The sequence below is a fragment of the Pyrgilauda ruficollis genome, unplaced genomic scaffold (assembly GCF_017590135.1).
Source record: "Pyrgilauda ruficollis isolate IOZ18807 unplaced genomic scaffold, ASM1759013v1 scaffold13, whole genome shotgun sequence".
NCBI classification, from domain to species: domain Eukaryota; kingdom Metazoa; phylum Chordata; class Aves; order Passeriformes; family Passeridae; genus Pyrgilauda; species Pyrgilauda ruficollis.
Window position 1 is genome coordinate 9,152,942 of NW_024511432.1, and position 17,290 is coordinate 9,170,231.

Consider the following 17,290-nt stretch of genomic DNA (forward strand, 5'->3'; position numbering starts at 1 on the left):
TGATGTAAACAGCACATGCCTTTGATGTTAAAGGACCCGTGCAAATTTATACCAGCTGTGCCTGTGGCCCTTGCTGTGCAAACCACATATGCGTGTAGTTTTATGGACTGAGCCTGATTAATGTTTTGTAAACCCCTGCATGCATCAGACTTCTTTAAATTGCCCTAGGAGCTGTTTTGGTAAAAGTCAAGGGCGCAAATCTTTTGCCAACGCTATGCTCCATTTTACCAACTGTAAACACAATACAGATAAAAATGTGTTCTACAAAGTTTTAGTAGCACTACACAATATTATATTCCTCAGCAGACAGAAATTTAAACATTTTACACGAATTCTAATTTGAGTGCAAATGACCTTTGTACAGCTTCTAATTTATCTTAGTAGAAATACAGCACAGCTCCAAGCAAGAAAGCACTTCCAGCTTCAGTGAAATTCTGTCCAAGTGCATTAATACACTTGCATCTTTTGTAGAACTAAGTGACCTGTTAAAATATGTTCCTGACAAGTATTTCCGCTGTATTTTCTTCAGAACATACTTTAGAGCACACAGTCACAATTACGCCACCCATGGCATTATGCAAAGACCTGGTTCAACAAAAACCAGGGAGGAATAACTGAAAAAATCTACCTGCTCCTTTCCCTCTAATCCCTTCTCTCTCTTCCTTTCTGTTAGAGAAGTGCTAGAGTAGTCTGTTTGACCACCACGCTGTCAGTTCTGGTGCAGTATTTTGTGAAACTTCTCTCACTTTACCAGCAGAGGGATCTTAAGAAGGAAAAATGAAAACTTCCACAATAATCCCAATTACTGTACCCAGGTAAAAAAGACATAAAATCCACATTGCAAACTCCTACAAAGCAATGCCTTGTAAGCAGCTGAACACACTTAATTGCCATTAACTCCATGAGGAGATGCACTGCTCAGACCTGGCTGAGGTGTTTTCAGTGTGGACCATCTCACCTCATTATGTATTTCTTCTACTTGCTTCACCACTGCAGCTTCCAGTGATCTCAAAGACAAAGCCATTGAATCAGGATCAGTCTGTAAATTCTGGAGTGCCAGTTCACACCGCCCAAATATGTATTCCAATGTTCCTCTTGAAGACTGTAAAGATACAATAAAAACTTATATATAGCCACTTCAGAAAATTTGTATTTCTCAACTACATTTCATCAGCAATCCGTGAGGTGTGGTGCAGCACATTCACAATTCACATCTGATAAGCCCAGCTGGGAGTTAAGGCCAACTACCAATACAGAACCAATTGTACCTCAATCAAAAATAAACAATGGCAGTTAATGAAAAGAGTTTGAGTCATAAGCATAACATGAACCACAATTCTGATATCCTGGTGCTGCATACATGGCACCAGGATACTGGCTGTACAAGGGACCAAAGAGTGAAATGGTTTTGGTACTTACATCTGCCACCCTGTGAGTGGAGCTGAACCGAGGTGACAAACCAGCCAGAACACAGTGCTGATGGGTCATATTGAGGTCATCTAGGGACAGATTAGAAAACCTTAAGTACAGGGAAAAATTATACTTAATCAAAGTTAATCTGGTTGAATATGAATTAAGTACACTATTTATCTTGCTTTAATGCTTAGAGAATTCAGCCACATAGCTCCAATGTTCTGCAGAGCACAGTAACTATTTACTATCCTAGAGTCAGAAATATTTCTACTTACACTAGCTTTCTCCTATACAGTTTAGAAGTGGCATTTTCCCACCTCTCATAGGGAAAGTTCACCTAAACAAATTAATTCCTCCAAAGCTGAGGAGGCTACTAAATCTAGACTATGGAGGAGAATAAAGAGGCTACATGGAAGTTACAATCTCTTTTCCCAAAAACACTAAACATGCTCAAAGTTCTTGAAAACAAAATGCTAAAAAAACCCAACAAAACCTTATTAAAAACTATTTCCTATAGACACATATGAGGATAAATTGCACAGAATCCAGTCTTGCAAGGGCCACAGAACATTATCATCTCTGGACATCACAATATTTAAATACCACAATCACTTTCAAGAAGAATTGTGTCAGAAAACAAACCTAAACACTTTCACTACCCCTTTCCGTGCCCATTCTTTATGGCTGTATGTAGCAAACATAGAATTAGACATTACATTTTGATGTGCACCTTTATTCAAACCCTTGGCATAACTTTCATTGCAGAGCTGCACCTTGGAACTGCTCCCAACTGTCTCTAATCCTTTATGAATCTCAGAAAGAAGCCTGTAATTTTAATTTAAAAGTTAGCAAAAAATTTAAAACTCTAATTGTACTAAAATAGTTGAAGCTTCATTGATTGCATGCTTCAAAGCATATTAAAAAATACCTTTTAGGCCATAAAAGATTGTGGCAAAGATTTGATTTCTTTTTCTCCCAAATATATATTAACTGAAAAGAAAAAATCACTCTTTGTTAAATTGGCCATTGTCCATCTGGCATTAAAAGCTTTTATTCAGATACAGAACACTACACCCAGAATGCTATTTTGGTTTTAGAGCCAAACCAAAGCTGTTTCATTCCTTGGTCACCCATGTTGGAAGTACCACAGAGCTCTCGTGGGGTTCAGTAAAAAACAAGTCTTAAGGAGTCAGCCTCAGCTTTACATGACTAAGCACTGGCCCATCAGGTCTGCAAAAGCAAAACACAGACTCTTCAGCACAGAATGCAGGCTATTATTCTCTACATGGGACCCCCCATCAGTTAAACTTCTCAGTGATATCACTGTTATTTACAGATAGCAGATAAATTTTGGACTCTGGATGTTGCATATTCAACTTTTAATTGTGGAGGCAAGTTCACATGGTATATCTCTCTCTCCCTGCACTGTACTGACATCTGGGGTTTTCTGCCTCTTGTTTTCTCAAAATACATCCCTCCAGCACAGACCTTCAGCACAGTCCTCTCCTCTCCTTCAAACTACTGCCAGATCCTCCCTTTGCTCTCTGATCCCGTTCTCAGTCCCAGCCCTTGCTCTGTCCCCTCTGGGCTCTCTTCTGACAGCTGAATTACGTGGGCTCCACCAGCAGCACTGAAAGCCCCGTGCTCACACAGCCTTTGTCAAAAGAACAGACTAATGGATATGTCTGTGCACAGACACTGAAATAACACACAGACACTTAATTCTCATTTTACCACTGAACTATCAGGGAGCTGAGACAAAGCACTTCAAGAGGAACAATGTGACACCCACGTTACTGCAGACTATTGCAACATAACAAATAAAAGGTAGAAAGATAAGAAAATCTTAGCCAATCCTTAAAGAAGTGGAGGCTAAAGGCCCTAAACTTATTACTTTGAGGTAAAATATTTCCCAGGAAAACACAAACAACAAGGAAAAATGGCTCCCAGAATTACCAACAGGGATTTATATAGTCTTTTCTATCTTCTCTAAAGTGTTCCCCATGAACTTTTTGGACAGTTGTCTCTTATCTATTTCAAGAGGCAAATAAAAGGTACAGTGGTGTTCAAAGCACTGGCAAAATCTTTGATATTCTAATCACCACAAATATCTACAAACAAAAGTGAAATGGAATGGACTTTTGTTATTAATTTTCTTAACTACCATTAACAAACAAGAAAAAACGTGCACAAATAAAAACAAATTAAAAGTCTAAAAACTAGAAAAATAATGAATTTAAAAGAAATATGTCAGAGTTTGCAAACTTCGCAATCAAAGTTTTTTAATGACAAATATATTTCTGGAGTTCTAAGTCTTAGGAGTAGCTAATCCAAATGTACCATTTGGATTAAATGTAGACTCAAAAAAAGGAGGAGGTGAAAAGCTCCAACACATTCAAGATGCTAGAGAGCAAAGAGGGTTCAAGTTCATTTGTGAAAATAGAAGCAGATTAAATATCTAGAAACAGTTTAATGAGTCACTTTATACATGTGGAAGTGTTTCCATTAAATATTAGCTTTAACCACAAGCCAACTCTGCAATGTGTGCAACCTACTTCTGGTTGGTTATGAAAATAATTTTTTGATGCTTCTCAAAGTATAATTTGCTGGGGGTGGGGAGTGGTATAAGACTGAAAGTTCATCTTCATGCTGTTTTAAAACCCTGACCTTCAAGCTAAGAGCTTGATCTATGGGAAACAGCTGCAGAAAAGTAAATCTGCCTTTGAAAGAGTCCAGAATGTATTTTTGTTAAGTATGTTTTGAAGTCATGGTAGGAAAATTAGTGAAAATTGTAAATCTGCTTGCAAATCTGGTCATGTCTAACGCAAAGATTAGGGAAAACAACTCCAATTTAATAGTAGGACCATGACAAGCCTAGTTAAGCATGCTCCAGGACAGAGCAGATGGGGCCCTTTGCTCACCTCCACGAGTTTTGGATTTATTGCATGCACCCAACACTTTTCATATTAGACACCCCTTGACTGTGTACTTGAGGCAGCAGGGTTCAGTGTGCACTTCCTCTGCAGACCAATATATTATTCCAAATTGAGCTAAAGTGTTTCCGTGTCATGAGTGATATAAAGTTTAGATTTGAATTTTTAGGCAGCAGACTTGCAGCCATTCACCAGACTTTTTTCTTCATATTAAGAAAAGCCTAAAAAATTATTTAAAAAAATCAGTCTTACTCAAAATAATTTTGAGTTTTTGCTGGTTTTGCTTAATAAAATACATTTATATTGTTGTAATAGCTTAAAAGAAGAACGGATGTGATCATCCTATGTTTAGTATTAACATACATCTAAATTATGGCCCATGATTTTATCTGAAGAGGGCTGCTGGAGAAGGACAATGTAAATTTAAATTATAAGACATTTTACTTAATTTCTCCCCAGAATAATAAAAAAACATTCATAAAGCCAATGAAGAGAGGAACAGAAACATTATTAAATGTCTACTAGAAATGCTAAAAAGAAAAAACTGGGTTTTTTTTGTTACTTTGCTATACCCATTGATCTTGATTTACAAGTTACTGTAATTGCATCTTACTATAAGAAATATCCAGTTACCACACTCTCTTATATAGATTTGTGTGTACCACAGGAAATACTAGTGGTATTACAGGTACAGAAATTGATAGGACCTGACTTTTAAATTATAAGCAACATGTTGAATGTGATGTTTCAGCATTTTCAGCATTCATATAAAGCAGTAACACTACACCATTCCAGCAACTGGAAGGACAGACCTACAGAGTGGCTGAGTTCTGTGCTGGGGTGGGTGAGTCAGTGGTGGTCACAACCAATCCCCCCAGTCCTATCAATCAGTGCCTGTACATGAACCACCACCAGCTGCAGGACTCTTCAATATTCTGCTTTCTAGATGTCTTGCATTCTGCCACTGCTTTTAACATAATGCCAGTAAGAGGACTCTGCTTACTGACATGAGGTTCTGGAATACAACATGTACAAAAGCGTAAGACAAATTAATCTTCTTTTTTTTATTACTGTCAAGTTTCTTTTTTTACAGAGTTTTCATATTTTGTCTTTTAGTTGGCATCTTCAAGATATCCCCTGTTAAAAGTTAATGTAAAAAATCCAAACAGTAAAACATACACTGGAACTATATATGTTTCCTTATATTGTCTTTCACTCCAAGTCAAAATGATAAAGGCAGTCCTGCTACACAAAGAAAGCCAATAAAAGGGCCATTTTGAGAATACCCCCTAAGACTATTTAGAAGAGTAATTTTCTCCCCAAGTAATTGAAAAGAAACACAAAGACTATGGAAATGCAGAAGAGATTAAAAAAACACCTGGCCTACAGAGCTCAAATCTGTAGCTCTTCAAAAGTACTAATAAGAAAGTGATTTACACATCATCTTCAAAAGAATGTTTAATATATCCTTTGTTTCCATCTAAACATGCTCATGATGTTACTCATTAAATAAACTAACTTTCTGATCTACCCTTCATATAGAATCTCTGAAAATACTTTAGTCACTATATAAATTCCACTAGGGAATAAAAAACACCCTTATGATCTGGTAACTCAATCAACTACAATCTACAGTATTTTGCAATAAAAACACTAAAGTTAGTCCCCTTCTTTTATTAAATACCTTCTGAATCTCTTGGCCAGCAATGCTCTATATGCTCAAAGTTTCCAGTCAGGAAGGATTAGATAAGAAGTTTACTTGATGCCCTAACTGCTATTGCACAAAAATAGATTATAATAACCCTCCTAGGAATGTTTAGCTGCCACTTAAAGTTCATTTTCACTGTCCCTCTTTCCTTCTAGGCTTCTACTTCATGCCCTTACAAAAAAGGGAGGCACGTCCAGACCACTATGCCAAAGGATCACACATCTTAACACCTGATCTTTCCATGTCTGAACATTCTTTAGAGCACAGTTAGTCCAGTACTTCTACACTACACTTCCCTGCAGAAGGATTTGATGAGATAACTAAGAACAAGGAATGGCACATGGGTTTTATGATGGCTTATAAAGGAATTGTTTTTTAGTATATATACTGTGAAAGGTACAGTTCAAAAGACTGTTCTGCCCATAAAGCTGGGAGTGTGACAAGTCATTCGAGGGACATTCCAAGGAATATGCCTTCCAAGTCACAATCACATAAGCAGGGAGCTCTGCAAGTGCTCTCAGTCTTCAAAGATGATGTATGTCAAGCCAAGACACTAAACAGGCCAACATGATGTTGTCAGAAACCTTGTTATTGTTTTTAGTGTAATCTATAACTAAATTTATTTTAACAAAAATGAAAACCAAGAGAAACAGAAGCCAAAAGAGAAAGCAACAGATTTTGTGTCAACAAACCTTAGCAACAGCTCTTGCTTCGTTTCTTTCAATGGATAAACCTTAGCACATGAGCTCAGCTGCTCCAGCAAATTAACTCAATTTAATTTTCTTTTCTTAATCCTCTACGCTTGAGACATTGAGACTCATTCTTGGAGTAAGACAGCTGTGTTCATTATGATCTCAGCATAATCCCACTACTAGAAAACAGCATGCTTGAATGTAGACATAGTAGCAGAAGGAGAGAAGTGTCATGTGTAAAACTGGTGACTAATAAAATATCCACAGATTGGCATAATGACTGAAACCTCAAGGACCATGGTACCAGAAAACTTTAGGACATTCATTCACATCCCACATAATACAGGTGTCACTTGATAAGCCAAGCTGAAGAACAGAAATTTATTCGTCGAACATAAGAGATGCTCAGAAAAACTGCATTAAGAATACAAAAAGAACCTAGAAATATAAGGATGGAAGAAATACAGCACAACTTCTGGCAAGATCTGGGGAAATTCTAGTTATGGCCTGAAGTTTAACTTGAACTAGTAATTCTGACTGCACAACAGACAGAAAAGGTGAAAAAAGACTATTTCTTTCTTAGCTGTAAAGGGAAACAAACATTAAGAAAAAAAGTTCCCCTAAATACCTTGGAAGTAGGCAGAGCAGGAGAAATTTACTATATACTCCAGACAGATTTCATGTTTTACTAAATAAGAAAAGTCCTAACTGTAAGGAAGGTATGGTAACTCATTTTAACATAAGTGTAATTTTCTCTATTTTCAGCAGACAGTTCAACATTTTAGTCCTTGAAAATTACCAAGCATCAAGTAGATGTCTCCTTGGTGAAGTGGCACTGCCAAGCCAGGTGTCTCTATGTCCCATGCCACCTTCAAGCCCACGTGCCAAACAGCTGGGTCTCTTCCCTTCAGTTCCTGTTCGTTGCTTTCTTTTACAGATGAATCTTGAGAGAGAGAAAGAGACCACAAGAATGAGGGAACAGGTAAGAATCATAAATACAAAATCTGGCTTAGACTTAAAGACATCCCATACTGGTACAATCTGAATAGGCTTAAAGATTCTACAGTCTCCACTTGCTAGAATCATCATCTCCAAATTCAAAAGTAGGCAACAGGTAAAAGAAAAATAAAAGCCATATGAGATCAAGAATTGTTTTGCAACCAACTTTACCAAGGTGAAAACTTTAAGTTAACTACCAAGTGAAGGCTAATCAAGTCAAGGCTTGTAATGGACTTAAGGTTTTCTGAAACTCTTAAGCACGTGTAAGGGGAGTTTTAGTTAAGCATCACTAATTTTTTTTCATTACTAAAACTACAAGCACGGAAGAAAAAAAAAATCAAAAAATGCAGCAACATTGATATAACAATAGATAACTTCTGAAAGAATTTCAAGTTGTAAACTGCCAAAGCATTTTAGGAAAAATTTCATTTGTTTATGTACTTGCAATTTCACCAAATCATAAACTGAGGCAAAGGTGAAATAATGGTTACAAAATACAGTCTAGACCAACAAAGCAAATCTTGGAATCATCTCTGTCATTCTTTTCTCAAAATTACTAGTCAAACATGCTAGATAACATGTGCAAGAGCCAATGAAGCTTCAATGCATTTGTCACAACACTTTTCTTATCATTATGCAACATGAACGTGTTGAGCTTGGGGAAAAAATAATCCACTGCATAGAAATAGTATTTAGAGCTTAATCCCTCAGAACCATTTTCATAAGCTTACTTCACTGCAGTATAAATTGAAAGATACAGTCAGCATTTATAACAAGGTATTTGGGAGCTATGGTGTAACAGTTTTACAGCTAAAGTAACAGTGCATTTTGACAGAAGAGGGATGAAGTTTTAATAAGTAGCTGGCACAGAACAGCAGTGAACAGTTAGAAATTAACTATGCACCATGCCCAACTCTTGCTTAGAACTTAGCAACTGTGTCCATTTCACTGTCCATTTGAAATGTGCTTTTGTACAATAATTTTTAAAACCTTTGTCTTAAGTAAATTCTAGAAGAAAAACATTAAAGATGTATAGCTCTTATTATAAGAGGCATGCACAAAGTGTGACCACAAGCTCACATTTCTAAAATATTCATGTCATTCATCTCACATGGTTACTGCAGGTTGTTTAGCTGGGAGCAGCCTTTAGAAAATTAAGACAATTTATTAATTATTATATCAATGAAGTATTATCTAAATTCAGGAAGCAGAGAGACAAAGCCTATTAAAGAGCCAATCTGAATGTTCTTAAGTGAAAATTCTTACAATCTCCAAGTTCCCTCCCTTCACTGCTGCAGGGCTCATCCAACTGAAGCTCTCACTCACAGGAGCAGCTCTAGGCCCTTCCATCAAGGAGCACAAAAATGAGAAAACAAGAGCTAGCAAATACTCAGAAAAATCAATACTAAACTCTTCAAGGGGCTTTCATATTTTCTACCCTGTTCAGATAAATCGTACCTTAATTTAAGAAAAATGTTTTCTGAAAACTGCAAATAGGATGGCTTTCAAAGCATTTTTAATGCAATACATCATGGATATTATAAAAAGAAGTAACCTTTCTGGGTTAACTCTCTCTGCTATGCTGCCTTCCCATTCACTTTGGCAGCAGCACTGCTCACAATATGGCACCAATAAAATATAGAACTACAATCAGAGACAGCAATTTCAATCAAAGTTTCCTGGGGTCTCCTCATAAATCCAGCACCTTTGGAATGTGCTCGTTAAAATGACTTATTTTTTGCAGTTTGATAAATTTTTTATTGCTTAAGTACTGAGTTCAAATACAGCTCACGGTCTCCTTTTCTCTATATTCTCAATTATTGCACCTTATAATTATCAGCAGCAATTGAAACTGATTGCTCCTACCATGTTATTTTGGTAACAAATGGAAGCAAGCTGCTACTTGCTTTTAAATGCAAGCTACCCTGAAACTGAGAGCAAGGGAAAAAGAGACACCTTAACATTTGTGGCATATCCTGACAAACTTTTACATAAAAAGAAGTTTTTATTAAATTCTCTATGACACCTCAAGAATTATTGGATGCTGTATATTTATTGATATAATTACAGCTGCCATTTAAGTGAAAACACTTGGATGCATCTAAATCATAAGCATTTGAGAATAAGTCATGTGAATAAATCATGGATCACATACCCATCACCTTAAGAACACAAATGTATTTTGTAGCAAGCCATACAGAAATGGTCAAGTACACAAGTATTTAATGGAAGTATAACAAAACTATGTGCAGATTTGAATTCTGGTCAGCAGAGATTTACAGACTTGGGCCTGCAAGAAACCTTTATGCTGGAATCCCAAATAAAATGGTGCAATGAAGTAAAATCTTACCACAACATAACAATACCTCATCAAACCTGTAATTATGGTAGGGCCATGAAAGAGAGAATGTAGCTGCAGAAAATTGGCCACAACATTATGCTTTTAATGAGACAGCTCAAATTTCAGAGATGTTCCAGCACTAAGATCTGATCTTATCAGGTTTGGGTCAGGGTTAGGTTCAGAACAATATGAAACTTGTTTTCCTGGAACTACTTTGGTTATTGTTCCAGAGCACAGAAAGTAAAAGTAGCTTTGAAAGGTTTCTTTGCTATTTGGCTCCAAAATCTTCCAGAGTCTGAGACTTTTTGATGCTCTGAAACCTAAAATTATCTCTATTCAAGTTAAACTGTAATGCCAAATTATATCCTAAATGTAACCTTACATACCATTTCTTAAGAAAATAGAATCACTGCCAACACATTGGTAAGAACAAGGACTGTAAGCATTTACTTCAACATTAAATCCAACTGACCACTGTTATACTATTTCTTACAGATTGATTGATTTTTTCCAGAATGCCCTTGTTCCTCAATGAAAAAAATACATAAATTATGAGCGTCTTTCAATAGCAACTTATATATGTTACATGCAAGAAGTGGAAGAAGCAGAGCTTGCTTTGCTTCTTAGCAGCTGATGAGAAATAAGTATCTACCCAAAGTTATTTCCTCTACATCATTACTGAAAAACCATAGTATAAGAGGTTACATTCTATTAACATTTAAATTTTTCTTGCAACTGACATTCACAAAACCAAAAAAACATAAGATTTTGCCAACAATGTTCTTATCAATTCATGTTTGGAATGGTGTATCCACATAAATCAGGAACAAAAGCATGAAAATAAGAACAAACAATATTCTGTGATCCCTTCATTTCTGAAGGAGAGGCTGTATTTGATCAATGAGATGTTTAAAAGAGACCCCAAACCCACAACAGTCTATTCAAGTGATGATTTCTTTTTAGACAACAGGGATTCTAATCTATTATTATGAAAATTAGTGGATCACTAAAAATTTGCGTCTTTGAGAACATAAACCAAACTGGTCAGACCCTACAAGTTAGAGCTGTGACCATTTCATACACTTACCCATTTCTTTAAAAGTAAGATAACATTTTCTACATACCATTTTTGTTACTTCAACAAGTAATATTTATGTTATATTATTGTCATTAGAAATTATTCCAATACTGCAAAAAAGCATCTACTCTATGACTTTTATCCATTAAGCAGTACATAAAGAGGATTATTGTCAAAGTTAGACTGACTTCAATGCTGAACAACTTTCGTAGTTTCAGGATTGTTTTTAATATGGTGGGGAAACATACATCTGTTGTTCATCTTAATAATTTTTATTCCCAATTAAATGAAATAGCCATCATTAGACTATCTGCCAGGATGTTGCTTCTAGCTTCACAGAGTAAAAACATACAAGCAGCATTTCACAAAAGAAACAAGCACAAAAGGTCCTTGAAGATCAGTCATCACTGCAACTAACAGTAAGTTTGTTAAACCTTTTAACATTACCTTGTCAGCAGACAGAGCCAGTTTGTAGGAGTTCAAGAGTTAAACAGCAAGTAGCCCTTACAGCAAGAAAACAAACTGGATATGGTATAGAATCTAGAGAAAACTACTTACCTAATCTCTTCCTCTGTGGGAAATCCAGGTAAGAGAAGATGGACACACTTCAAGTGTTTACATTTTTTTCCATCTCCTGTAAGTTTGTAACTGAAACAGGTCTCTACTTCAAAGAACATCTATAGAACCAACTAGTGCTCTGGTAAGTAATAAAACTTCCTACAAAACTTACATTGACCTGATGGAAAGCTAGTCATTAGGAACTTTTCATGGATAAAATCCAATTTTTGAAAATGCCCTTATTCTACTGAATTGCAATTCACTTTATAACCGCAGCAGGAAATAAATATGCATTATTAGCTTACTATATTAAAATCCTGAACAATTTTTTTACCTTCATGCTCTCAGGTGACAGGATACTTGTAAGCTAATGTGTTATTAAAAATGCTGAATTGATCAAAATTTGAAATTCCCGTTCCTTGATAAATTCTGAAATTAAATTAATTCCAAATAGTGTTAGTGGCAGTATAATTGAACACACATTCTGTAACCAATTCCATTCTGCATATGCACCCTGACTACCACTCATGCACTTTCATGCAGCATACACACCAAAAGGAAACCTCTCAAATTTTTATTCTCATCACTTGACAACCTACTCTTAACCTGATGTAATGTAAGTAAAAGCATCAACTAAATGTTTACTTTATTTTGTTGTTAGAATTGTACTTCATTTGAAGTCGCTTTGAAAGAGTTTTACACTGGAAACAAGAAAATAAACACTGATACCAATTAGAATATCAGCTTGTTCCAATATCTTTATGTTGATGTCTAAATTTCTTTTCTGGCATATTGAAATCTGCTTCTACTCCAATTAACACTGATCAAAGTTTCAAACATGAAATTTTCATTATGGCATCAAACAATGAACAAATGAACAAGAAAACAAGTTGTTTCAATTACAGTAGTATCTGTTTTAATGCTATTTAATCCAGTAAGTAGGTACAAAACAAATACTGATATAAAGATGTAAATGAAAGTACAAAGAAAACCATATAACCTGAGTTGTGCATCTCTAAACAGTCTGACAGAGCTGCCAGAGCTCAGTAAGACTGCTTGACTCCAAGGGCTGCTGCTGCTCAAAATCTGACAACCTGGGGACTGAGCATTTGCAGCAGGGTAGGTCAGTACCAGCCATGCAGCCCTGGAAGCCCCAGCTCCCACATGCCAAGGCTGCCACAGACCCTCAGTGTCCACTGGGGATTTGAGGAATTGAGAGCTGACAAAAAAAAAAAAAAAAAACATGCAGGAAAAAAGAATCAAGCCAGTTCCAACAAAAATCAACATGCTTAATTTGTGTTTGTGTTTCCCACTGAAGCGGTGTTTTCTCCCAGAAAATTACTAATCCAGCTCACCTACATTTTCTAAGGAAAAATAGCTCCAACAAAAAAATTCTGACCAAAACGATTCATTTTATTATGTGTTCTGTAATGATTCTGTGACAGTCTTTTTATACTACACTGAGAATTCAAGGCTAATTCAATACTAAATGAATGAGTGGAGTAAGTGCTAATAAAAGATGTCGGCATAAAAAGTAAACATATTTATGGAAAATAAAAAGTCAAGACATGATTTCAAAATATAACAATATTCTTCAAAAAGATGCTGAGATCCTCATGTTTCACAGTTGTGGAGACCTGGTAATATAGGAAATATTGAAAGTCTTTGCAGAAACCATCAAACATTGACATTATATAGAAGTGGAAGGAATAATATTATAAACATTGTTGAGCTTATAACCACCAGCACTGGAAGGCTGTTACCAGAAAATCAGAAGAGCAAAATTTACTTCTCTCAAATCAAATCCTCTTGGATGCACTGGGTACAAAACTTTAACACAAAGAGGTATTTACCCACACTTCAGTTACAAAACCATACTCCTAAGTATAAACAGGATCCATTTCCCCCAATTCATGAACAGGCAGGTCATTGCTTTCGGGTTACACAATGACAACCCTGACACACATGGGAGTGAACTGCTGGCACACAGAGCTGGACTGCAGGACATCTCTCCACGCTGCTCCATTGCCATGGCAGGCACCTGAAACTCCCTCTAAAGCTCAAGAACTCGACCTGAGCAATGCAAAATCAGAAAAATTGCAAGTAGTGACTTTTAATTTTTTTTAATGATAGAACAATCAATTGATTTACTAGAAAGATCTTGTTTTCTTTGTTTTCCTGTCTATTTCCCAACTTTTCAGAAAAAAATACAAACTTTTAATTTAAGTGTATTTATGAAAAAAACCTTGTATTAGGCAAAAAAATTAATTATGCATAAAAACCAAAATAACTTTTAGCCTAAAAATATAAAATATTTCTATCTACCCACATCAATCAAATCTTCTACAGAATTTTTAGTGGTTTTAAAACACCATAATTTTTACTTATTTAACTCACTGAATAAAAGAAAGAAAATCAACTGACAAGTTAAGAATAAACATAGCAGCTTTCATTTTTGTTCATTTATAGCTGAACTTAAAGGGACTCATTTTTTCCCCCTCTATAAGCAAACTTCACGTTAAAGCAAAAAGTTTTAAGCATACTACAATAAACCCTCATACACAGTATTATTATAGTATTATGTTTAGGTTTCTTTAACTTAAAATCCTACTGAAAAAATATTTCTCTACAGTATTAATGGAAAAAAACCCAACACATCTACTTGATACCACTGACAAACAGGACAGAAAGAAGTTCATGAAGAAAATTACACTTTTACCAGTCAGGAAATCTCTTCTCAATTTGCTAAGCCAGTTGATGTTTTATATCCAGGAAAATGTAAATAATATGACTTCAGTTGTACATTAAGTAACAAAGTGACACTGAGTTTCAAAACTAATAACAAAACCAATAAGAGAATGCACATGGGAATATAAACTGTTATTTTTATATCATAGTCTTTAGCCAAAACCTTCTGAAGTCAATGCAAATTCTTTCCCTGTTCTAAAGCAAACATCACAGGATTTTTGGAAGAAGAAAAAATCCATTGCTAATGATGAAACATAACAGAACATTTGCAAATTCAAATCAAGTTTCTAAATTCTAATCTTATGTTTGCAAAACTAAGAGTCATTAAAAAAATATCCAAGCCTTTGTTCAAGCATTGTTAGGAAAAAAAACCAAACAAAAATTCCTCATGTTCACTCTTAAATAACGATAAAAATGGGGCAGGTGCTTTAAACTAAAAATGAAATATTTAATGATGTTTCAACTGCATTTTTACCACTACCACCCCTAAAATGCTGTATGCAATTCACTTTAAAATAAGCAAGAGCCTGCAAAGCCTGTCAGACAAGAGTTGTTTTAATGCAAAGTGTCCACTCTTCCCAGAGAAATGCTGGCAAGTCCTCCATAAAAAACACATTAACACTACAGCATGCCTAGACAAAATGTATATATTTCTAAGTAAATACAGTAATACTTCTATCCAAGACCAACAGAAAATGATCTTTCCAAAGAAAGAAGAGTAGTAAAATCAGCACAAAGCAAAGCAACTCTGTATATGATAAATAACACTATAAAAATGGTGATTCCAACCACAGTGAAACATTTTACAGGACAGAAAACATGCACATGCATTAACCTGAGAAAGGCATTTGACAGATTTTGATTTCCTGGCTCTTAGTCAGGGAGTTAATTATACCAATGTTTAAATCTAGTTAGAGAACAACTGCTAAGCCAGCTGCAGTAAACACAGGTATTTTGTACAGGTTTTGGTGGAAATAAAGACAAGACTTCAATACAAAAGGTACCACAGTGCATTCAGAAGCATGTGACAAGTCTAGACCAGCATGCAGGTATGCTTATGTACATGCACACAAGGGAACACAGGAGAGCTTCAGGGATTTCAGGGATTTTTGTGACTGGTCAAGTCCCACCACTCACCTTCACAGCTGTAACTGTACACAGCCACTGCTGACCTCTCCACCAGGTTCTCATCATGGTGCCAGCTCACTGCCATGTTCCCCATTCCAAAGTAAGGTTCTTGTTTCAAGTACAGCATTTGTAGTGGATCCATATAATTTAATAAAGTCAAATTATATGATGTTCTGTTCTTTAGACTTCTGTCATCCTCTGGTACACAAACACTGCTTTGATATTTTGAAACAGACACTTGCTCTGTAAGAGAAGTAGCAAAACTTTGCTTCCTATCTAGTACAGCAGTATTGTTAATTTCTTTGTTTTCAAACAAATTTTGTCCTTGTAATGCCTTGACTGTTTCAATATGCAAGTAGTCATTAAGTCTCATTAATGCTTTACAAGCATCATGTATTTGCGGACTGCAATATTTTATATCATAACTTTCTGTAGGCCAAGGAACTGTAAATAATCTTGTGTTCAAGTACTTATAAGTGCATCCTGGGCTTCCAATTAATATACGAGACACTGGAGTAAGAAAGTCTTTTCCTTTGATCCTTACAAGATCTTGAAAGAAACAGTTGTGTTCTCGCAAGGCCAGAAAGCTTTCTTGTACCATTTGATGGAGCTCTTCAGGTACTGTATCAGATTTCCTGAAAATCAGCTTGGAATACTTGGTCTTCCACTAAAGGAGAAAAAAACCCCAAACAACAAAAAGAGGAAAATAATTATTCTTTTTACAGGAGTCAAGATATTTCAAGACAAGGCAAAGCTGTCAAGTGAACAGGAATGAGTCTAGAATGTGGTGAAGATATGGATGCCAGCACTTGTTACTTTTCATATTTCAGGATATTGCATCAGCTGTGGATATGTATCAGTGGCTTAAACCAGAGCAAATCTCCAAGTAAATAAATACGAAGACTCTAGAACAATTCAGCAGAACATACAGCTCATGTGATGAATGGGTAGATAATGCCACCTTTAAGTATATAAACAAGAGAATATCAAGCAGTAAGAAAGTGATTCCTCTTTTGCAATGGTTGCAAAGACCCTTCAGTTTCATTCTGATGTACAGTAATCTAGAGATCTACATGATACACTCAAATAGCTTTATCTAACAATACTTTTCAGGGAAAAAATAAAAACATCAAAATGTAAATTTTTAAAAAAAATGCTCCACTAACATTCTGGTGCTTTCTATTTCTACATTCCTCAGTACCTGCCAATTATCCCTCATTTTATATAAAAGCTCTCTTGGTAACCGAAAATGTCCAAACTTATTTTCTTCCCCAGCTCCCTACCTGTAGTGTCCTTTTCCCTCATATCCTCTTGTGACCACACCAGCTCTGGTATCAGCTGGGGTTCAGAATGCAGCAGTGTGTGGAGGCAGCAACTCCCAGCAAGGTATAACACTGCTAATCAGCAGCTTCTTGCTTTGTATGCACAATACTGCTTCCCACTCCAGGAAGGCTTGGATAATTTTATTTTGTTAATCTGGTTTTCTGAGGAAGTGAGTATCACATAATCACACCTTTTATTGGTTGCCTGTAAATCTGCTTTAACTACTGCTGCGACTGTTTGGCAAACTAGACAAAGGCTAGGGAATAAGTTCTTTTAAAGAGTGGGTTCTTACGTATTTCATTAAAATTAATAGATAAATAAAAGAAACAGATGCACACTAGTGCCCTAGTAGGGGAAGGGCTGTAATGT

At 35.8% G+C, this 17,290-nt stretch overlaps 1 protein-coding gene across 1 annotated transcript in view; it reads right to left on the reverse strand.

The window, feature by feature from the left end:
* Positions 1-17,290, reverse strand: part of FTO (FTO alpha-ketoglutarate dependent dioxygenase) — a 226,600-nt gene that overhangs the window by 165,608 nt on the left and 43,702 nt on the right. The window contains exons 3-6 of the mRNA XM_041458865.1: positions 15,608-16,265; positions 7,546-7,689; positions 1,420-1,499; positions 959-1,102 (exon numbers count right to left, since the gene is read on the reverse strand). Coding sequence (XP_041314799.1) covers positions 959-1,102; positions 1,420-1,499; positions 7,546-7,689; positions 15,608-16,265 — 1,026 coding nt within the window. The remainder of the gene's footprint in view (positions 1-958; positions 1,103-1,419; positions 1,500-7,545; positions 7,690-15,607; positions 16,266-17,290) is intronic.